At 35.5% G+C, this 20,291-nt stretch overlaps 5 protein-coding genes and 1 long non-coding RNA gene across 9 annotated transcripts; 3 read left to right on the top strand and 3 right to left on the bottom strand.

Annotated features, from left to right (window-relative positions):
• Window positions 1–1,919: 1,919 nt before the first annotated feature.
• Window positions 1,920–13,308, bottom strand: LOC105229254 (protein Aster-B). Of its 4 annotated transcripts, XM_011209400.4 has the most exons (11): window positions 12,597–13,304; window positions 10,140–10,229; window positions 9,339–9,897; window positions 7,585–7,801; window positions 6,561–7,515; window positions 6,241–6,493; window positions 6,016–6,146; window positions 5,750–5,946; window positions 4,312–4,618; window positions 4,131–4,251; window positions 1,920–3,445 (listed from the first exon to the last, which is right to left on the bottom strand). In XM_011209400.4, the coding sequence occupies exons 1-11, from the start codon at window positions 12,866–12,868 to the stop codon at window positions 3,410–3,412; spliced, it is 3,138 nt and encodes a 1,045-aa protein (XP_011207702.2). In that variant the 5' UTR covers window positions 12,869–13,304; the 3' UTR covers window positions 1,920–3,409. The 4 variants fall into 4 exon arrangements, with proteins under 4 accessions (XP_011207702.2, XP_011207701.2, XP_019847016.3 ...); XM_011209399.4 differs by having other exon boundaries at window positions 1,920–4,251; window positions 12,597–13,308; XM_019991457.3 differs by lacking the exon at window positions 12,597–13,304 and adding an exon at window positions 10,488–10,636 and having other exon boundaries at window positions 1,920–4,251.
• Window positions 8,303–9,229, bottom strand: LOC125779971 (uncharacterized). The gene is made up of 3 exons (XR_007423484.1): window positions 9,097–9,229; window positions 8,452–8,645; window positions 8,303–8,387 (listed from the first exon to the last, which is right to left on the bottom strand). It is a non-coding gene; the product is annotated as an uncharacterized LOC125779971 (long non-coding RNA).
• A 277-nt stretch (window positions 13,309–13,585) lies between the features above and the next one.
• On the top strand, window positions 13,586–15,433 carry LOC105229253 (calcium and integrin-binding protein 1). Its single transcript, XM_011209398.4, has 5 exons — window positions 13,586–13,934; window positions 13,990–14,024; window positions 14,077–14,324; window positions 14,387–14,588; window positions 14,644–15,433. The coding sequence occupies exons 1-5, from the start codon at window positions 13,884–13,886 to the stop codon at window positions 14,663–14,665; spliced, it is 558 nt and encodes a 185-aa protein (XP_011207700.1). The 5' UTR covers window positions 13,586–13,883; the 3' UTR covers window positions 14,666–15,433.
• On the bottom strand, window positions 15,174–16,130 carry LOC105229252 (putative oligosaccharyltransferase complex subunit CG9662). Its single transcript, XM_011209396.4, has 2 exons — window positions 15,889–16,130; window positions 15,174–15,820 (listed from the first exon to the last, which is right to left on the bottom strand). Exons 1-2 carry the CDS (start codon window positions 16,028–16,030, stop codon window positions 15,510–15,512), a joined length of 453 nt encoding a protein of 150 aa, XP_011207698.1. The 5' UTR covers window positions 16,031–16,130; the 3' UTR covers window positions 15,174–15,509.
• A 356-nt stretch (window positions 16,131–16,486) lies between these two features.
• Window positions 16,487–18,342, top strand: LOC105229251 (serine/threonine-protein phosphatase 2A activator). The gene is made up of 6 exons (XM_011209395.4): window positions 16,487–16,646; window positions 16,708–17,000; window positions 17,078–17,420; window positions 17,476–17,684; window positions 17,758–18,131; window positions 18,187–18,342. Exons 1-5 carry the CDS (start codon window positions 16,616–16,618, stop codon window positions 18,043–18,045), a joined length of 1,164 nt encoding a protein of 387 aa, XP_011207697.2. The 5' UTR covers window positions 16,487–16,615; the 3' UTR covers window positions 18,046–18,131; window positions 18,187–18,342.
• A 123-nt stretch (window positions 18,343–18,465) lies between these two features.
• On the top strand, window positions 18,466–20,284 carry LOC125775284 (uncharacterized; the record flags this gene model as incomplete). Its single annotated transcript, XM_049461338.1, has 1 exon — window positions 18,466–20,284. A coding segment is annotated over exon 1 (1,128 nt), but the record flags the coding sequence as incomplete, so codon positions are not given.
• Window positions 20,285–20,291: the final 7 nt, after the last annotated feature.

Below are 20,291 nucleotides of genomic sequence, written 5' to 3'. Positions count from 1 at the left end.
AATGGAATATCTGTCTACATATTGCATGTATGTATGTACATAGTTATATTCACATGTGCGTATGGCTGTGCGTGGATTCGCAGTTGTCGCACTTGTTGAACTTGAAATTTCGAAGCCATGCGTATTGCTGTTGTTGTTGCACGAGCTGATATGCGAATTATTGCCGCTCTTATTGTGTGCTGCAAAGGCAAACGGTATATTTACGAATCTCACAATTTGAGATTTTGACGTTGTTTAGTGTACCGTAATAGTAACCGAAATTAAGTAATCACCAATCCTTGCGAGTATATACATAATATGTAGGTATTTACATACATATGTACATACATATATATTTGCACACATATGTATTTATGTATATGATTTCTCTACATAAGAGCACACAGATACGTAGAACTGAGAAATATACTTATATATGTATGTATGTATGTATTATATGTACATATGTATGATTTTATTATATGCACATATCCATACATACAAGTACTTATGTACATATGGACATATGTATGTATATTTATGGGATCAATGATCGTTCGTACAGATGTACATACATACATACTATGTATTAATGTATGCAGTAGTTGATCTTTATCGCCCATAGTTTCTGCAACTCATAGCGGCTTATCAGCCGAAATCGTGCAGTGAACTCAAAGCACCCAAAGCGAAAACAAAAGTTTCGCAAAAAATCCTGATAAGCTATTATACATACATACATACATACATATGTATATGAAAAATATACATATACTTGCTTGTTTGTTTGTAGCTGTACCTACATAAGCATGTACATTCACACTCCTGAAGAAAACTTACAAACATATTGTGTTTTCCAAGAAAAAAAGTTTTTTCTGGCTTATACTATATGTATGTATGTACATAGGCACATATTTATTGTCTGAATATACGTACATATGTACATACATATGTATACTGAATTTGGAAAACTTGTACGAATAAGTACATAAGTAATTGTTTTTTGATTCACACCGTTCAGTGGCACGTAAGATCCTCTTCCGTTTATCGTATCACATCCCACAGGAACAGCAGCTCGGCCGAGCGACATGCTGGATGAAGAAACTTGTCCTAGTCTAGGTAATGCCTCATCAGTATGTGTCAATTCTTTTTAAACGGCCAAATCGCCTTCATCGCTATCTGAGTATTTAAAAGTGGAAATATTATTTATTGCATTTTTATTTGATTATTACCAAGTACAGCTGAAACTCCGCGACTTTCTAGAATGTCCCAGGTCTTTACACTAATATCAACCTTCTTGTAGTCCTCAATATTTGATAAAATGCTTTGATGAATTCCAAAATTACTTTATTTTGTCTTCCCTTCTCTATATTTGATCATAACCAAGAACTTTTTTTCAAATTAAATGCTGCTTCGATGTGTCACTGAAACTTAAATCACGGAATACAACTCCAGAGCTGAAGCCCCTATTATATTTTGGAGTTTCCCCTTTTTATACTTTATCAATTTCTGGGAACACTCAATAACAGTGTAACTACGACATATTTGAAATATTTCACTTTATGGAGACAAAAACTATGAGGCTTGAATTTCCAGCTGTAACATTGTTAATTATATAGAAAACTTAATTATATTGAAATTTATTATAAGGAGACACAAATTCACCGAAAGTAGAACGAAAAAATGGCGTCTTCGAAATTAATTCAATATAATGAGAGCTTCTTTGTATGGAAGTTCACTATAAGGAAGTCTGGCTGTACATGTATGTATGTATGAATGTACATGACATGTAGATATGTATATGTTTGTATTGAGAATTTCCAGCGTTGGCCACTCTTTAAAAGCAAATCGAAATTTGTGGCATACATTTAGGCTGAGCCGCCAATAAAATAAGGTGTAGGATTGTGAGATGATTCCATTGATTGATTATAAACAAAGCGAACTTTATTTGTATAATTAAAGATTTTCAGTATATTTTTTATTGAATTTCCACAATTGAGTTCCATTGACAATATTTGTATAAATTTGAATTTGTTCCAACACTTTAATTTACTTAAGCTGCCGTTGCGTATTGCAAAGTTATTGCTATTGGCCAAGTCGCTTATATTTACTTACATATGTAACTGTTTTAGCTAGGCTGCGCTCACACCACTATCTTCTAAAGTTGCGGGGCGACAGTAATTTTCAAATTTATAATTACGGTTCTTCACTAACGTTGTACAATTATTAAAATGACACGCTTTGGAACCGTTGGCCCCCAAGTCTTTGTAGGTCTGTGTTATAACTTATATAGATGCATTTGCGTTTTTCACATTTATGAGATACTTTCTGTTTGCAACAATACTATTTATTCGAGGTTTCCCTCACTCATTAACAGTTATGCAGTTTACCTAACACCGTTGAAAATATGTATTTTCGGCTAGCCTCCTAAATGTTTTTGTCTTTTTCATTCGCATGCATTAATCATATCATTATTAAATGGAGCTTCAAAATATCCGTTACAAAAATATATATACTAAAATACTACAAATATGTACGTACTAACACTTATAATAATCCAACAAAATAGTCGGGCTCAAAAAGACTTCGTTCAAGCACACGCGCATACATACATACGCAGGTATGTGTGTGGTTTTCCATTCTATTGCTTTGTTGTTTTCAGCGCGCGATGGAAAATTTCCGGTGTGTGCTTGAGTGCCTGGCTTTATTATTGCTTGCTTGTATTGGAAAGCTTCGAAAACAGAAACGAAGCTGAAAGCAATTTTAAACAAATTGCTTTTGCAACAACAATAAAACCATGCGCCTTATAACCCGTTAGACGCTGCTGAAACGACTACAATTTTGGTTTAACAATAAGTCGGCTGACGATGCTTGGCAAATAACCGCAATAATACCTTAGGCTTACACTATACTACAATAATACAAATACAACGGTACATTTTGGATATATATATATATGTACATACAAAATCTTTATAATATATTCAATTTGTAAATTGCTAATTTTAACTAAACTAAAGTCTAAGCAACAAATCGCACTTTATCTTCATAATTAGTAGGTATAAGCTATTTTTAAATAAAACTAAATAGACAAATTTAGCTTAGCAAACACAATGTGCCTCTGAATTTTTGAAATTGAATATTGAAATTTATAACAAATATATAAAAAAAAACTAGCGGAAATCTAGTGGCAGTTTGCTGCGCTCAGCTAGAAGAAAAGTGTTTGTGACATTGTTTCGAAAGCTTCGCGGGCTTTAAATCTCATTTTAGTCCGCTCAAATTTATGCCAATAAGCGAATCGAAACCGGGCAATTAGGAGACTATATTCTGAATGAGTTCGGTTTCATTTAATCTCTTACTCTCATGATTTACTTCTTAGCGCTAACTATTGCAATTTGTGTCTCTCTGTGCAATCAATCACAGAGCAAGTAGTCTATCGAAATATGAGAGCGGCCAACGTTCGTTCAGTCTGAAATGATACGTAAAAACCGATAATTTTTTGGTAAGTCAATTGGTCCAAATAAATTAAGAAAAAAAGTGTAAAGTTGTTATTAAAATTAACAGAACAATGACAATATAGAGCAATTAGTTACAGTTATAGTCTGTTTATATGGCAAGAGAGAAGTATGCTCAGCGCGAGTTGTTACCATAGATTTTCTCTAACTGAATACAATTTTTCAAATGTCCAATGAATCAATGAATAAATTTGTTCACTCGTGATTTTGATTAACCTGGGAAATTCTTGCAGTGAAGAACTCAGAGTGGATTGTGAACTTAGGTTATGTTATGAACGAAGCAATTAACGCATATAAACATACATACATATATCAGTGCTTTAGAGGTTACTCATTAGATAATTTGCTACATTTTAATTTTTAGGTTATAATGAGTCTTAATGCATAATTCTTGAAAGCTTAACAATAAATTACGGGGGTATGACGTTATAAATATGTTGCAATTGTTTTGTGGATAACTGGTATGAAAATTACTGTTTATTGACATGAAACTCCCTTCCACAAACTTGCTCAATGGTCATGTGCATGCAATGGCCATTTCAGTTGCGTGTGAGCTTAAAACTAGAGCTCCTCATGGATTTTTTCGATCTGTTGTGTTAGTTTATCATTCTTGTAAATAAATTCGCACACGGCGCTCACCTTTTTCAGCAATTCGATGGCAGTTTGCAGCACTTTGTGCCACTTCTTTAACTCCGCCTCATGCAAGATCTCCTGCTGGCGCAACAACTCCACCCACTCCTCATTCGAATTCGGCAATTCCCTAGAAGTGTGAGAATAATGTGAATCAATATCGGTATCAGTTGGCTGGCACAAAACTCACCTCAAAGCAGCCAAATTCGGTAAGCGCACCCTATTGCTTATATCGTCGTCAATGCGCTCTTCCAGTGCCCAAAGCTTGAGTAGGAGTATTACATTTAGAGCGATTAAGAAAAACAATAAGGCAAGCACAAACACCGACAGCCATTTATGTTTGTTTTGTGGTTCTGCTTCGATTGGCGATTGCTGTGCTGCGACAAGGGGTAGCCGCGGGGTGTTGCGTCGACTGGTGGCTACTGCCACTTCAACTGCTTCACTTTTGGTCTGAGCTTCGGGCACATCCTCCGTGGGACGAACTTGAGCCGCCGTACCTTTAGAGAAGAAAGTAAAAAATAAAGAAAGGATATGATGAGGAACTGACGGAGGATATTTTCAACATGCGGAGGTGAATTTTGATACAAATACAGTAAGTGCAAGTGTATGTGATGTACGCATGTTTAAAGTAAAATAAATGTTTGTGTCTGCAATAAAAATTATACAACGCAGGCCACCAAGTCGATAGCGACAAGCACCAGCTCCAGAAACCGTGATCGTTGTTTTTTGTTAACAACCGTTGAAAAGCATAACTGCAAGCCGTGTTGCACTGCTTACTATTGTCCAAAAACAAAACAACGAAAAAAGTTACTAAATCAAACTCATCGGCATCATAATTTTCGAACGACTATAAATCCAGTGTAAAATTTCATTGGCTTGGGGTGAAAAGGTGTCGAGTCCACTTTTTTGAGAGGGAAGCAAGTGTAAAAATTCACTGATATTTCTGGAGATTTTGATAGTTTTTAGGCGAATCCTCTCTCCTAAAATTTGAAAAAATGGACTTGACACGTTTGGACCCATAGTAAACGATTTATAAGTCTGTGTATTGAGGAGGAAGCCGAATTCACATTAGTCTACTTCATGCAGGATGAGTTCATGTTAAGGATAATCTACAGGAGGCACTGCAATTATACCTTCATTGCTATTGGAATTCACATTTTCCTTATGCACTTGTAAGACTTTGTGAATTGAGTTTTGTAGTTGTCGGTTGCTAATTTCGTATTTATGGTTATCGAGCCAAGGATTTTGACGAAGCACTTGGTGATGGTTATGATGGTGGCCGAAGTGTTTCTGATGTGGATGTTTAGCATCAACACCTTCAACACTGTTAATGCAATGGAGGTGGTTGTGTTGATGATGTGGGCTATTGCTTTGTCGATTGTGATTGTTAGTGACGGTGGTGGTGGTGTTCACACTACTAGAGGGGGACTTTGTGGTGAACGTGAGTTTTGCAGTTGGAATAGAAGCAATAGAAGTAGTGGCGGTGATAGTGGTAGCAGTGGCAATGGCAGTATCAAAAAAGATGGTGGCATCAATGGTCGAAACGGCAGTTTTATTATACGAATATTGATCAATTTTGTCGTGAGCAGTGACATTAGTAGTGTTGATTGTTAGTTTGTAGTGCTTACCGCGGCGTGGGCGCCGTCCTTTTGCTTTGGCGGGTGGTATGCAGGTTTCACTTTGGACCGCTTGCTGCATGGCGTTAAAATACTCCTCCAAACCGGCCCATGTGTTCTTCTCTATAAAGCCCTTAACGACGCCCCAAATTGATTTTTTGTATTTAATTTGCGCATGAACAGACAACATTGTATGGTCATCAACAGTTCTGTAAACGATCGAAAATTGCTTTAGAGGATCACTGCATTTTGATTTCTGATTTCGGAACTGGGTTTACCTCATTAAGCAGTAATGCATTAAAACACTAAAACTATCAGCATATGGAATGCCAGCGTTAACACTAGTTACATCTATGGAATACAGTTCACCGGGTTTGCTACAGTCGCGTATTTCCTGTGTCTCGGTCACCTAAAAGTAGGCAACAGAGAATGCACGTAAAACAAGGTTAGTAAATGCCTATGTATTTTCTGTATGATCAAAAGCATTTTATTATTTCGTATACCCTGGCTGTTTTTGGTCCCACGGAAGCTAATAACTGCACTGTTAAGCTGAAGGCGCGCGTCTTTTTGCCGTTCTCATCAGTTACCCACTCGCCGAAGGACATATTCTCGGTTTTGCGCATCGCATGGAAATCCATCAGGAATTTGGATTTTGAGAAGAGCAAGTTGAACAGCGTATCTACATTAATGGGAAGTATTGTGTGTACTAATTGACGGCCTTCATGTGCTGATGTGCATTCCGCCGTTGCAACAAAACTGAAACAAAACAATTTGTAAAGTCAATTTCAATTAGCAAGCAGAATAATTTCAAAAATTAACTTACGGAGCTTTATTCTCTTCAGAGTCACTGGAACCAGAGACGTCTGTAGGCAAATTGGTTTGATTATTGCTTGCCGCCTCATCACGGACACGTGTACTTTTTGAAACTTTGCGCTTTTCATGCGGTTGTGGTTTAAGCGTTGAACTTTTTGACTCTTTACTGGCGCCGCTGCTACTTTCATTCGCATTATAACTGCCCGTCTTACACTTGGCAGCCTCATCTTCCGGCTTCACCGAAGTCAATGTTAATTCCTTCGCGTTCATTCTGTTTTTGGAATCGCTTTCACGTTCGCGTATGTTATTGTCACTTGTTTTGTTATCCGAACCGCTTGCCGACGTTGTGGTCGAAGTGTTCGCAATCGATTTATTCGAACTGAAAAAGTATGTCTTAGCTTTTGATTTGGTGCCGCCGCCACCGCCGCCACTGCTTGTGCTGGAGCTATTGCCACCGCTATTGTTGACGTTTTGTGTTGAATGTGCTGTGTTGTATTCACTTGTGAGGGTTGAGCTAACAATAGAGGTTGCGTCTTCTAGTGCTGATGCATAATCAATATCACCTTCGTTCTCTGGGGGTACTGTAGTTGGATCAATGTAATCTTCTTCGTCGTCTGTGGTCAAACCAAGTTCATCGCCGTAACAATTATGCACCCATTGCCATATTTCTTGCGGTAGCATTTGCTTGTTCATCAATGTATTCTGCCATACTCGAAAGAGCATCAAAAACGCCTTGTCACGTGTTGTGAATGTGGCAAAAAAGTACTTTTCCTTAGCAGTACAAATCGAAATGGCATTTGGTATGACAAGAGCAGTTTTTTCCTTTGTTATTGACGTGACATCCTTCCATCGTATGGTTAAGTAGGTTTCCCATCGGAATATATTAGCATGAAAACAAACATAATTCTGTGAGACATACAAGCGTCCCTGCACTAAAATGTCGCGCTGTAGTGCACACGAGTAATCTAAAAAAAAATCCGAAAAATTATTGCTATAATTATCGATTTGAGATTTGAGTATAGTCTTGTACGCACCGACAATAAGTCGCTCCTCGCACGGTACTTCTTTGAAAAGCTTCTTGAAATCTTCTGCGCGAGATTTGTAATTCGGATAAAGGACGTTGTACCAAGACTTCTTTTTAGCTCGTTCCGAAAGCCGCGATCCACCTTTTGGTTTATCAAGAGCACTCGAATCGTCACATATACCGCGCACTAGCTCACCAGAAGTATCGCTTGACTTGCTGATAGTGTCCTAAAAAGAGACCAAACAAGAAATGTCAGTATGTTAGTTAAGAATATCAATTGTGAGTTTAGGGAATGCATAATGTAATAAAGGGGGATTTCGGGAACAGAGCCGACAGTGAATTTCCGTCTACCAAAATATATGGCGTCATAAATTATAACATACGCGGTGTCACAGGTGTTCATTTGGTTCAAATAAAATTTAACTGCTATGTTATCTCTCCACAATTACCGATAAAGATTAGTAACGTTTGAAGATAAAAAATAATATAATTCACAAGGTGAAAAAGCACACAAGCAACTTACCTTATAATACTTTTGTAAATATTACAGAATTTTACAAATAAATTTGTTTTGACTCAAACTTCTTTAGTTTTGAGGATCACTGATGCAATGATAAAACTTGCATATAATGCAATATGAATCGCAAACGAATCGGATGAGACAATTCACAAAACAAATATCAGATTACTCATAAACACAAATTAAATGAGTAAGCAAAAAATCTTACTCGCTGCCATATGCTGATTTTATTCCACAACAACCGCCTGTAATCGACTGGTAAATCTGAATGTCGGGCTATCGCTACTTGGCGACTTTAAAAAATAAACATTTGGTTTGTCACTCTTTCGGCCTCAACTAGTGGATATCAATTATTACCAATGCCAATGCCAGAAGTGATAAGTTCGCTCTCTAATGATACCATTGGCAAAACAGACAAAACCTGACCAATCGTATGCAACTGGCGATAACTAAAAGCACGGCAAGCACAATGAGGCACACAGCTGTTGATCGCTGGTTGTGATTATAACTCCTGTATGTTTGTGATTGATAAGACGCTCTACAAGTTTCTACTACGAAATATAGCAAAAAAAAATATTGTTTTCTGATAAATGTATGTTTGTGTATTTGCAAAAAGCTAACCGTACTAAAGTGTATTAAAATGAATATGTACATATATACTTCTTATCAATGAAAGCTCCAAAACGTAAAAAGTTGAGATAAATACAATGATAGATAGGTTCAAACTCATAAAGAGCTTTTCCAATACTTTAGCAGCACAAAGTTAGATTACTTATATGGAAAATACTCCGCAATTAATTTTGCCCCAAGGCATTTAGTTGAGTTGAACATCAATTGAATTACCCAGGGGACTAGTACCTTGCTAACTAAAATGCATTGATTGAGCTAACGAATTCCTAAGTTCATATAGTACATAAGTATGTACATAAACTCATCAGCTAACAAGCAGATTTGACATGATAAATAAGAGGAAATGCAAAATAAAACGAAGTTTAAGTTTACCTGTTTAAGCTGATATGTTAATTGTTCACAGACGGCGGATAGTAGCATCAAACTCATCACCACACCCATATTGTCTGCTAGTGATGCTAAGCTTTATTCTAAATATGCAACTGCGAATGTAATGTTTCGAACAAAATTAAAACTCTGTACGCTCCGTGCAATTCAACCTACGCAACCAGCAAGTACGCGAACACTTCTGTCATAACTATAGAGAAGAGCTTACACAAGTTCACTAAACTCACCTCATCAGGGCGGCTGCCGCTAAGTGCTCCCAGCGAACTCTGCAAACTACTGGATAATTTTGAAAACGATGGTGTTTTCGGCAATTTGTTTTTTCCTAAAACAATTGAATTTTCTCGACTTAGTGAACTTTCTCCGCTATTAGACGCCTTAGACAATAATCCGTCCGATGTGGTCCCAATCGCTAAGTTTTGATTTTCCCTTTCGGCTTTGTCAGCGTCGCTGAGTCCACATTCGAGGGTTTCCGTTACTGTTGAGAATTTAACGGTGCTCTGTATGGATTTGTTAGTCCCAGTAGAGACCAAATTTGGTTCGGACGTAAAAGAGTTAGGGACGTGAACACCTGTCTCTACTTTAAGTGTGCTAGATGAGAACGCTTTAATCGTCAATTTCGAATCGCCGCCTCCGAGTTCTTGGACGTCACTAGAAACTATAGCGGCTGCGTCGCTATCGGTTTTAGTATTATTAGTGTTTATAGACTTGGTATCTTCGGCCCCCTCTTTAATTGGTTTTAGTTTATTGACCTGTGCTGCACCAATTTCTTCGGCGATGGAAGATTTCCTGCGAAAAACAATGGGAATAATTTAAGTCTTTACATACAACATTGCTTGAGTAAAATAAGTAGTGCAAAATATTTATTCGAAAACAGTGCATGCAGAATTTCACAAGTATGCAAATGAAAGGTGAGTGCAATATTAAAAGTTATATTTCAAACGATTCGTTACGAAATGCGTACATATTTGTGATTTCATTACAGCGGAGGAGCAAAGTAAATCTAATTTCAACCATATGCGAATACCTACCTGTTGGTACCACAAATATCTTTCTCTTCCTTTTCTTCATCTTTTTCCTCAGCGTTCGCATGAGTTGATATGCTCTCAATATTTTTTATCCTACAAGAATTTACGGTAAAAAAAAACAAACAATAAAATAAAAACAAAAATTCAAATTAAAAATTATAAATATGTAAAATACAATCTCAATTATACGTTAAATGTAAGTAAGGTAGGTAAAAGAAAACATTTAAATTCACGAGCAAATAACACAAAGAGCTGATTAATATTGAGAGCTACATATGTTTGTACACCACACCACTTGCAAGATTTATACAGCATATCAGGTTAATATTAATAACTCGGATTGAATTTTACCAAATCACAAAATATTCCACACGCCTCGACATGCTAAATCAAATGTGTCTCAGTTATTTATGGATTTATGATAGCATATTATATAAATAAATACGCGTATTGAACAAATGTGTCTATTCGACCAACAACAAGGTTAGACTAACTCTTGTGCAAAAACTCTGCAAAACCCAAAGGTTTTGTTATTAAAAAGTGATGGAATCTATTACAGTGGTCATAAAAGTATGGATTTGCTTATCGAATGTCTATCTACTCAGGTATATAGAGATAGTGACAGTAACATTCTAACAAATTGGAACCACAAAACCAATTTCAAGGGCACAATTTGAATACGAATCCTTTTATAAAGGGATTAAGTCATGGTTTATTGATAGAAATATGGTTCTAGAAGTGATAGTATCGCATGTATGAACAAAAACCTGCTGTTATTAATAGCTGAACCTATTCCCTAAAAAATTGTAACAATGATCAAACGAAAATTTGATAATTATAGCATATCACTTGACTATAAAACGTTCATAATAGTCAAATGAGATTTAACAATCGAAACTAATGTATTATTGTCAGAATAGTTTCAGTAATTTTTATTGGTACTATTGTTTCTTAGTAACACAATGGGCATGAATTTAAGAAAATGTTTAGACTCACAAATGTATAGGTTGATATATTAATGTGTGGTTTTATTGCGAGATAACAAAATACTTATGTATGTATGGTATATGTATATGTAATTATCAACAAATGATTGAATACATTTTAGCTATACGAATATAATAGTACTTTCCCAACCTCAATAAATCAACTCAAATTGTTTATTTGTTTTTAAGTTCTACAGTACCATGCTAAAACGTACATATGTACAAACATTTAAGAACATTTTCGATGGATTTAGTTTAGCTCGAGAAAGATAAAAGAGTGGCTTGAGACTTGAAGCAATATTTCACACCTCTTTAAATGACGTTCAGTAAAAATATCACTTGCTTAAATTATGTTTGCAAAACGTACATAAATTAAACTTGTTCTTTCAACACGAGTATCACACACTGCTGCAACTATTCGTTATATAGGTAGACTTGTGAATAATCAATATTTTACATTTTTGGCTTTCGCTTGTTTTCTCATACATATGTTTTCCAGGACATCAAACAGCTGTGTGCTTTTATGTTTTTTATATGCAATATTACTTGATTGAAGATTCTTCTGCACACTTCACTTTACAAACATCTAGTTATTTGAAATAATAATGCATACCTACATTTCATTTAATTAATCAATTAACAGCCTTGGTACATCAATGTACATTTAGTTATGAATGAATGATTAGAGGCCGCGAATGTGGTACAACTGTATGTATGAACAATGGGTGATCAAATGCTCTAACTGATGCGGGCACGTTTTAAACAGTCTATGTAGAGCAGCGCAGAGTAAAGTGGTTATCGCGACGTACGCTAATAGAAAAAGGCAACTCGGCGACTGAATCAAAAATAGTAACAACAATTATAAAGTTAGTAGAGAACAAAATGCTAAAATGTCACATTCAAGAGAATTCCGAGAAGAAAATTAGCGCAAGTTACTATTATCGTTGTCGATTTTACATCTTCAATTTATATCATGTTTCCAATTATTTCAATAAGTTCTTGTAGCACGTACATATATGTCTGTTGCAATAAACAAATTTGTATGAATAAACTAACTGTAACTTTGTATAGAGCTTGATTCAATAATGAACTACGTTTATTCTTATATGTATGTACATTAATAGATTTTTCAAATATTTTTGCTAGTTGTTAATTTACTTCGTAACAATAATAATTGCATGCAAGTCTTACAGAAGTTGAAATATAAAACCTTTTATCCTATAATAGATAAAAATTAAAAGCCTTCATATTGGTATTAGGTTTTGGCACTACTTCCTTATGAGGGTTTCAAATGTTGTGATTTCAATTAAAAGTTAAGCACTAATTATATTAACTAGGTTATGAGAAAAGAGCGATTATGTTAATGCAAAGAACATGCTAAGTTCATTAAATTATATTATGTATTGAGAACCAAATTTGGAATAGTTTAGTAACAATCAAGTGAACTTTAAACATCAAGCAAAGTTATACTTACATCAGCGTTTGATGAGCCGGCGCCGCAGCGGAAGTAATTTTTGGGGCCCTTCCTAATCTTGGGGGAGGTGTTGGCCTTCTCTTCTTTAAGTCAGTATATTCAACAGTACTAGTAAGTATAGATGAGTCTGAGATTCCAACGTTGCTTCTTTGATCTATTAAGGGAGTCTCTAAAATTGGTGATGGTGATGCTGAAATGAAGGGCCCTGGTTCTGAACTATTAATTGGTGTAGTTGTTGTGGATTGTTGTCTTTTTGTACTGGTACAATTCATGACAATCCAAGCTTCATCCAGTTAATATCACAGCGGTTCAGCGCTTCACATTTGATTATTAATTCTCGGGCATTAAGTCTATCTTAAAGGTGCTTTATTTCTTACAATATCTTAAGGAACATTTTCACGTATTTTTTCACATCACCAGCGAGTTGATTTTTTGTTTTTCAATTCTGATTTTCAGCCGCGAATGCTTCTTTCTCAAAGGTCGAACTGCAGTTTTCTGTATATCTAGATTGCCAGCTGGTTCAGCGGTTTCAAAAACACTAATTCTTCTTTTATTAACTATTGCACATGATATTAAAAATATGCTTAAGATGCACGGAAACAGTATCGTTTCATCGTTAAGAATTATAAACTCCGCCCCATGAAATCCTTTTGTTAAAAAGATTTCTTTCACTTTTTCATTTCTGCGCTAAGTTTTTGTTTTTTTTTTATTTGGTTTCCTATGAAACTGGGTTGCATTTAGGTTTTAAATTGTTCGAACACTTTATTAAAAATAAGTGAAAATAATTTCCAAACTTTTGTATTTTATGTTTTCAATTAAATCAACTAACATATAATTAATTATAATCTGTTAATTTGATTGTATATATTTTTTGATGTTTTAGAAAATACAAAATTTTTCTTAAAAATTGAAGCAGTGAGGGATTAATTTTTTCTCTGCATCACCTGTTTTTTCGTTTATGCAGGTCTCTCATTCGTAAATAAAGAAATAAAATAAAGAGTAGAGACTTCTGACAATCAGGAGAGAACGTCAAAATTTACTGTTCTCTGCAATCAGCAGCAGTAGCAGCATCAGCATCTTTTCGCAAATTGTTTTGGTATCCCTTATTGGGAACTTATTTCAATTAAGTCACAAATGCGGTGGTAATTTTTTATATTTATGGGGAATAAGTGAATAATTTTGCAATGAATTGAGAATCTGCTAACGACGAAAGGATTGTGGGAGTGGCTTTCTGAGATCAGACACAGCTGGCGGAATAATTGCGCGTTTACCTTTTGAAGAAGCGAAATGGGACAGACAAAGAGCCAATTCACTGACGAGGAGTTACAAGATTACGAAGTTAATTGCTTCAATGCCCTATTAAGTAATTATTAAACTATTTTTTTATTTATAGGACTTGACATTTTTTTCGAAGAAAGAGATACTCCTGTAAGTAATAACTAAAATGCATAATATCGCTTGAGTTCACATTTCTTTGCAGTGCTCATAAAAAATTTAAAAGCCTTGCACCCGAAAAAGTTGGACACAACAAGAATGCCAAATTGTCAATGAGCAAAATATTACAATATCCAGAATTGCGTGTAAACCCTTTCGGTGATCGAATATGTAAAGTGTTTAGCTCAAGTGAGGATGGTGATATGACGTTTGAAGACTTTTTAGACATGATGAACGTATTTAGTGATGCTTGCCCAAAAAAATTAAAAGCGGAATATGCTTTTCGCATTTGGGGTAAAATGATGGAATATAATGGTTTTATGGTTTTAAGTTAATGTAACATAATTCGATATCAGATTTCGATGGTGATGATATGCTTGGTGTTTCGGATTTGAAACAAGTTATTGAACGATTATGCGGCCCAGAAAACAAATTAGATGACTGCGATATGAAAGAGATTATTCACTGCATTCTAGCAGAAGCGGATTTCGATGATGATGGAGCATTGTCGTTTCCAGAATTCGAGCATGTCACTGATAAGTCTAGAGACTTTCTTAAGTATGATTGATGGTGTTTTGAAAAATTATAAGTAATTGGTTTTTCTTTTCTACAGTTCTTTTCGCATAAGACTTTAAGAGCACAACAATCCAACCGGCATTTAAAAACAGCATTTATACGATTGTATGTTTAAAAATAGCCAAAGTTACACACTTATATTTAGTATTTTCCTTGTTGTAGTATTTTATAATAGAATTAAATGAATCTCAACTGAATTAGATTATTTATGTAAGCCATTATGAACTACACTTATGTATTTGTATTTATAAATAACATTTACTCGAATATATGAATGTTATTGCAACTAAATTAATACGTATATATATAGTCCATAACTTATGTATTGATTTCATTGTAATTAAATTATATAAATAACTCGAATTTGAAGCTAAAAATCATATGCTATTGTAAATTGCAATGAATGTATCAAATATTTTTCATGAACGGTGACACACAAGATTATGAAAATTAAATGCTATTACTGCCACAAGGTAATTCATTGATCCTTGGAAGTATTGCTTACTATGAAAAAAAAATTTCATTCAATTTCAAGTTTATAAAACTAAGAATATGTACTTTTACGAATATTTGAAATAGGTACGTTTTATTTATTATAGTTGAATTATAATTATACGGTATTAAATATCAAAATTGTAAAAATTCGAAAAAATACATTAATTAAAAAAATCATGTTTTATGTACTTCCAATGTGCATTTATGATATTATATTGCAATACAACTAGATATGAGTAAGTGACATATGATAAATAAAATTTTCAATTTAACTTAAAACAGTTGGTTTAAATAACTAAGTAAGAACGTACACTGTAGACACAGCTTTTTTTATAATATTTATTTAACGTAGATCGCAAAAATGTATTACAAAATGTTCGAGAACCCAAAGCCAAACTCGATTTTCACTCATGGCTGCAAGTAGCTGGGTAATTTCATACGCATAAATAACCAAGTCGTGAAAAATGAAACTAGTATAAATATAAATCCCATCGCGGTTAAAAGAAAACGATTGAGGTTTGTTTTTCCTGGTATATGTGTTTGATCCATTATGATGAATCCTAGGCCTCCTATAGTGAACAGAAAACTGCTAGCCAATCCCTCCATTATATATTGACCATTTACTCGGTAAGGCATAAAAGCGACTGGCCGAGAATGCCCATGTTCATCTACCGTAGCTCCTACACTTGGTGGCTCCACAATTACATCGTATATAATTCCTATACAGATACATATACATATATGAGAAAACATTTACTGTGTATATCATGTAGGCGTTGTTGCTTACCACCGGTGACGAGGAAATACGACAGTAGCACAATGGAAAACATAACCATTGGGGAAGGTTTACGAATCCATGTCGGTCGTCGGATTTTAATATTTGGAGGCACCAATATTTGGAATGGTAAGCTATACAATGTCTCAATCATATTGCAACTAACAATAAGACTTTATAAACAATTTAAAGAATTACGCTAATACGCCGGTGTTTAATTCGTTGACGTCTACACTTTGTAGAGTTGCATGGGAGAAATAAATTTAACGGCGTTGAATTCAATAACGTAACAAGTGGAGAAAAACATAATTGAAGTTAGGTATTATTAAGGAAGAAATTATTTTTTTAATATTTAATCAAAATAAAACACTAAAAATACTTGTTTCGAAATATGAATCTCTTTTACCGACGATTGTTTTGCCCTTATAAATATTTATAAAAATTAACAACTAATTAATTTTTTGCATTAACCAATATAATATATTCAATATTTCTGATAAGTTTTAAAGATAATAACGGTAATTTACTAAAAGTAGCAACAAAAAATCTATATTTTTAAGCTAAACAATTCATGCACATTTCTAAAACCTTTTTTTCAAAAATTACATTTAGTCGTATAAGCAACCCTTGCAACCTTCAAGGTTACTTAAAACAAAACAAATTTTCTGACATTTTTTTACCATTCGTAAAACCGGACAATATTATTTTACTATATTTACAATTTACTGGAATTTAAAAAATGGATGAGTTTCGTAAATCTGACATCCCATGTAAGTTGAACAAATGCGAATTGTGTAATTCTGCAAATTTGTTAAATATTTTAATTTTTAGTCGAAGCACTAAGCGGTCATGAGCCGTCAAAGCACGTAAAGATACCTCAGGACATAGTCAAATGGCAGCGTTCGGAAGCTTACTATGACCTTTTGGGTTTTATAAATGCTGTCAGTTATGCAATTCAAGGCAAACGCATTAATGATCCGAATATCTACATCTCACCCACAATGAAGAATGTTTTGGGCATTTTCGATAAACTCAATAAGCTTGTGGATGAATCCCCTCCGGTTGATCAACCAACTCGCTTCGGAAACAAAGGCTATCGTGTTTGGGCTCGCAAAATGCATCGCGTGAGTTAATTATCTTTTATCACATAATAACAAATTTTGATTGATGAACAAATTGAAATCCCAAGATTATGTTCTAGGATATATTCGTATTCATGAAAGAAGCCTTACCGCAAGAGAAGTGTGATCTGTTCAGTGAATTAGGAGCATATTTGAGCGAGTCCTTTGGCAACTCTGTCCGCATCGATTACGGAACTGGTCATGAACTATCTTTTATATTTTTCCTTTGTGCGCTCTTCAAGGCTAAAATATTCACAGAAGAGGACAGTATAGCTTGCGCACTCCGCCTGTTTAACAGCTATTTAATTTTTGTGAGAAGGCTGCAGAAGGAGTATCATTTAGAACCAGCTGGTAGTCAAGGAGTTTGGTCTCTTGACGATTTTCAATTTGTTCCTTTTGTTTGGGGTAGCGCTCAGTTATCTTGTGAGTAAATACAAATAATATTTTATACAAATTAATTTATGTTCAAAATGTATAGTTAATAGCCCTTTCGATCCGGCGCGTTTTCTTGATGAAGACATAATAAACGAGTACAAAGACGATTATTTGTTCATAGGATGCATCGATTATATCAAACAAGTAAAAACCGGACATTTTGCGGAACATTCTAATCAGCTATGGAGCATTTCTGCAGTGCCCAGTTGGACAAAAATTAACAGTGGTCTGGTGAAAATGTACCAAAAGGAGGTAAGAATAATTCCATAAAGATTTAATATTCCATAAACATTAAATTATCCAAATTTTTCATTTTTTTGAATAGATTTTATCCAAATATCCAATTATGCAGCATGCACTTTTTGGCAAATTATTACGTTTTGATCCCGTTACACCCGGAACAGCCCTGCCTGTCGCTCGTCTAGGTTTTATACATCCATCGTCCACGAAATCTTCTACGAACTCATCAAGTTCGGGTAAAAGTGGTTCACAAATATTAGAAACAGAGAAGTACGATGCCTCTACACAAAGCGTGGTTAAATCTCCGAAATCATTAGAGGAGGATCAGGACAAAAACGATAAGCCCACCGATGCAGCAGAAAATCCAGTATAAAGCAAAGGGAGAACCCATGGCTTCATTAAAGTAGGAATGATCCATTTATGTATTAAACAATCTAATTGGCTGAAAATTTCATAATGGTATTATCGAACGCACAGTTTATTGAAACGTCTGAGTAATCGCTTTATATTGCAGTCTAATCGGAGATGAGCGAAATTGGGCAGACCTCCAACTGCAAACCACATTCACTTAATAGCTGGACTGCAGACAACAACAACAAATACAAATTTCATATAAATAATCGTTAAATATAAATTTATTTACTCATACATAAGTCTGTATGCATATATATGTATATTGAGTATGTCTTTTAGCTTTTAATTTATACCCTTCAAGTATTCAAAAAGATACTTTGGATTTGATATTAACTAGTCCCTTGTAAAAATATCCGTTGGTTTCCTTTCAGAGCATTCACAAATTTTTGCGATATGCAAGAGTGTAATTTCGTTTGGAAAAGTATGTGTGTGTGTGTGCATATACGCTACCGGTTCAAGAATAGAAAATACCGTTCAGAAAGCTTTTGCTATTCAACGCAGTACCGATTTTGATCGCCAGACGTGAAGATGTCTCTGGCTACGCGCACGGGTTAAAGGAATTTTTTGGCAGTTTTTGAACGGATTTGAGGCATTATTCGATTAGTTTTTAGTATTCTCGGTACATTACCTGTATGTTTTAAAAGAAGTGAAATAGTTGAAAAGCCCGCATACTGTTAAATCAGGCAAATATATGTATATGTTTTTCTAGTTTTGAAGACAGATTTTTAAAAATAAACAAAAAGTGACGTAACTTTTGCCCTGCGACAGAAGCTTTCGCCGTGAGGAAAATGAGAGCGTAAACGATACAGCAGTAATGAGAGCATTTTGAGAGAGCTCACGTAAACATCAATTATACAAACATACATATATTTGTTTTTATTTACTTTGTTATGTTTATAAACAAATGAAAGTCACGTGTCTAACTGAACGGAATCGGATTAAATCCGAGAACTAATAGCAACAATTCCCCTTTACATAAATGAGTGAGAAATACCGGGTGATATTACAAACCGGTCTACGTACATACGTTTTATTTACTGAGAAACCGTTAGAACTCGTTAATTTTGAAAATGTCTAAAAAGTGTGGCGTTCGCTCGTTGAGCGATAGTGCCTTGGCCGAACTGGCAAACCAGATTGTTTCGACGATCGGCTACGCCAAGTATGCTCCCGACGTTGTGTTGGACATCGACATCGTGATGGTGGACATCAATCAATATCTCGAGCAGACTGGCGCCACCTGGAACATATATCAAGACCTTTTGCGGGTCATACTCAGCTCCGACTACCTGGATGCCAATATGCGTTTCACTTGTCTGCAAATGCTGCTTAACGGCAGTGTAGCGTTTTTGGTCACCGAAGTCTTCCCCTTTTCGTATTATGAGAAGATTCTGCAAGTGATTGCCGCCCAGGGCACTGGATTGCGTGTGCTCAACTTGAAGGGAGTGTGGGTCAAGGAGGAGCACATGCATTACCTCTTCGAAATCGTGCGCAAATGCAAGTACTTGACCAAGTTGTTTGTACCATATATTGCCAACGACGATCTGCTGGAGGTGATTGCCAAACACTGTAGTCAACTGAAAGTATTGGACATATCCGGCGAGACAGACATCACCGAAATCGGGATAGAGTCTCTCAGTCACGGTATGTGTAATGATAAGTTAACGGTCGTGGACGTTGGCATGCCCGGCGAGGAGAATATCTGCTACTCAGATATTGCACTAATATTAGAGCACTGCCCCAATGTGGAGACACTCTCCACCTACTCATTTGTGGGTGCTTCGCTGAAGTTCGTGCATGATAATATTGACGAGAATTTTACTTGCAAGCTGCGCTATTTACACGACACCGGCACAGATGAGGAGACGCTTCGTGTTATTATGAAGACTTGTCCGCACTTGGAATCCCTATATCTGGACACACCTAAAGCCGGATCACTTTCGGTGCTTACGAGCACATTTCTAAGAAAACTGAAAGTCTACAAATTTTCTTGCGCTGAAGTAATGGAAGTGCTCGACAGAATCGGACACAATCTCAGCCACCTGACCATGATAAAGGGTGTTGGCCACATGGAAATAAGCGAAATAGTCCGTGCCTGCCCCTTGTTGGTCGACTTGGACTGCTACATGATGGATGGACTCTCCTATACAAAGGACAGCAATCGGTTTGAATGCTTAGAGGGCTTGGAAATGCTCAGCAGCCCTATGT

The sequence above is a fragment of the Bactrocera dorsalis genome, unplaced genomic scaffold, assembly GCF_023373825.1.
Source record: "Bactrocera dorsalis isolate Fly_Bdor unplaced genomic scaffold, ASM2337382v1 BdCtg021, whole genome shotgun sequence".
Lineage (NCBI taxonomy): Eukaryota > Metazoa > Arthropoda > Insecta > Diptera > Tephritidae > Bactrocera > Bactrocera dorsalis.
The sequence above is the reverse complement of the archived record's forward strand: the minus strand, read 5'-3'. Positions and strand labels throughout refer to the sequence as shown.

Excerpts from the sequence above, each read along its gene's own strand:
- LOC105229254 (XM_011209399.4), bottom strand. The coding sequence starts at position 12,868 with ATGAATTGTACCAGTACAAAAAGACAACAATCCACAACAACTACACCA. Across the intron at positions 6,494-6,560 it reads TCTGAAGAGAATAAAGCTCC|TTTTGTTGCAACGGCGGAAT; the intron begins GTAAGTTAATTT and ends GTTTTGTTTCAG. Across the intron at positions 4,619-5,749 it reads AGGACGGCGCCCACGCCGCG|GTACGGCGGCTCAAGTTCGT; the intron begins GTAAGCACTACA and ends TCTTCTCTAAAG.
- LOC105229253 (XM_011209398.4), top strand. The coding sequence starts at position 13,884 with ATGGGACAGACAAAGAGCCAATTCACTGACGAGGAGTTACAAGATTAC. Across the intron at positions 13,935-13,989 it reads AGGAGTTACAAGATTACGAA|GACTTGACATTTTTTTCGAA; the intron begins GTTAATTGCTTC and ends TTTTATTTATAG. Across the intron at positions 14,025-14,076 it reads TCGAAGAAAGAGATACTCCT|TGCTCATAAAAAATTTAAAA; the intron begins GTAAGTAATAAC and ends ATTTCTTTGCAG.
- LOC105229252 (XM_011209396.4), bottom strand. The coding sequence starts at position 16,030 with ATGATTGAGACATTGTATAGCTTACCATTCCAAATATTGGTGCCTCCA. Across the intron at positions 15,821-15,888 it reads GTATTTCCTCGTCACCGGTG|GAATTATATACGATGTAATT; the intron begins GTAAGCAACAAC and ends GTATCTGTATAG.
- LOC105229251 (XM_011209395.4), top strand. The coding sequence starts at position 16,616 with ATGGATGAGTTTCGTAAATCTGACATCCCAT. Across the intron at positions 17,421-17,475 it reads GGGTAGCGCTCAGTTATCTT|TTAATAGCCCTTTCGATCCG; the intron begins GTGAGTAAATAC and ends CAAAATGTATAG. Across the intron at positions 17,685-17,757 it reads TGAAAATGTACCAAAAGGAG|ATTTTATCCAAATATCCAAT; the intron begins GTAAGAATAATT and ends TTTTTTGAATAG.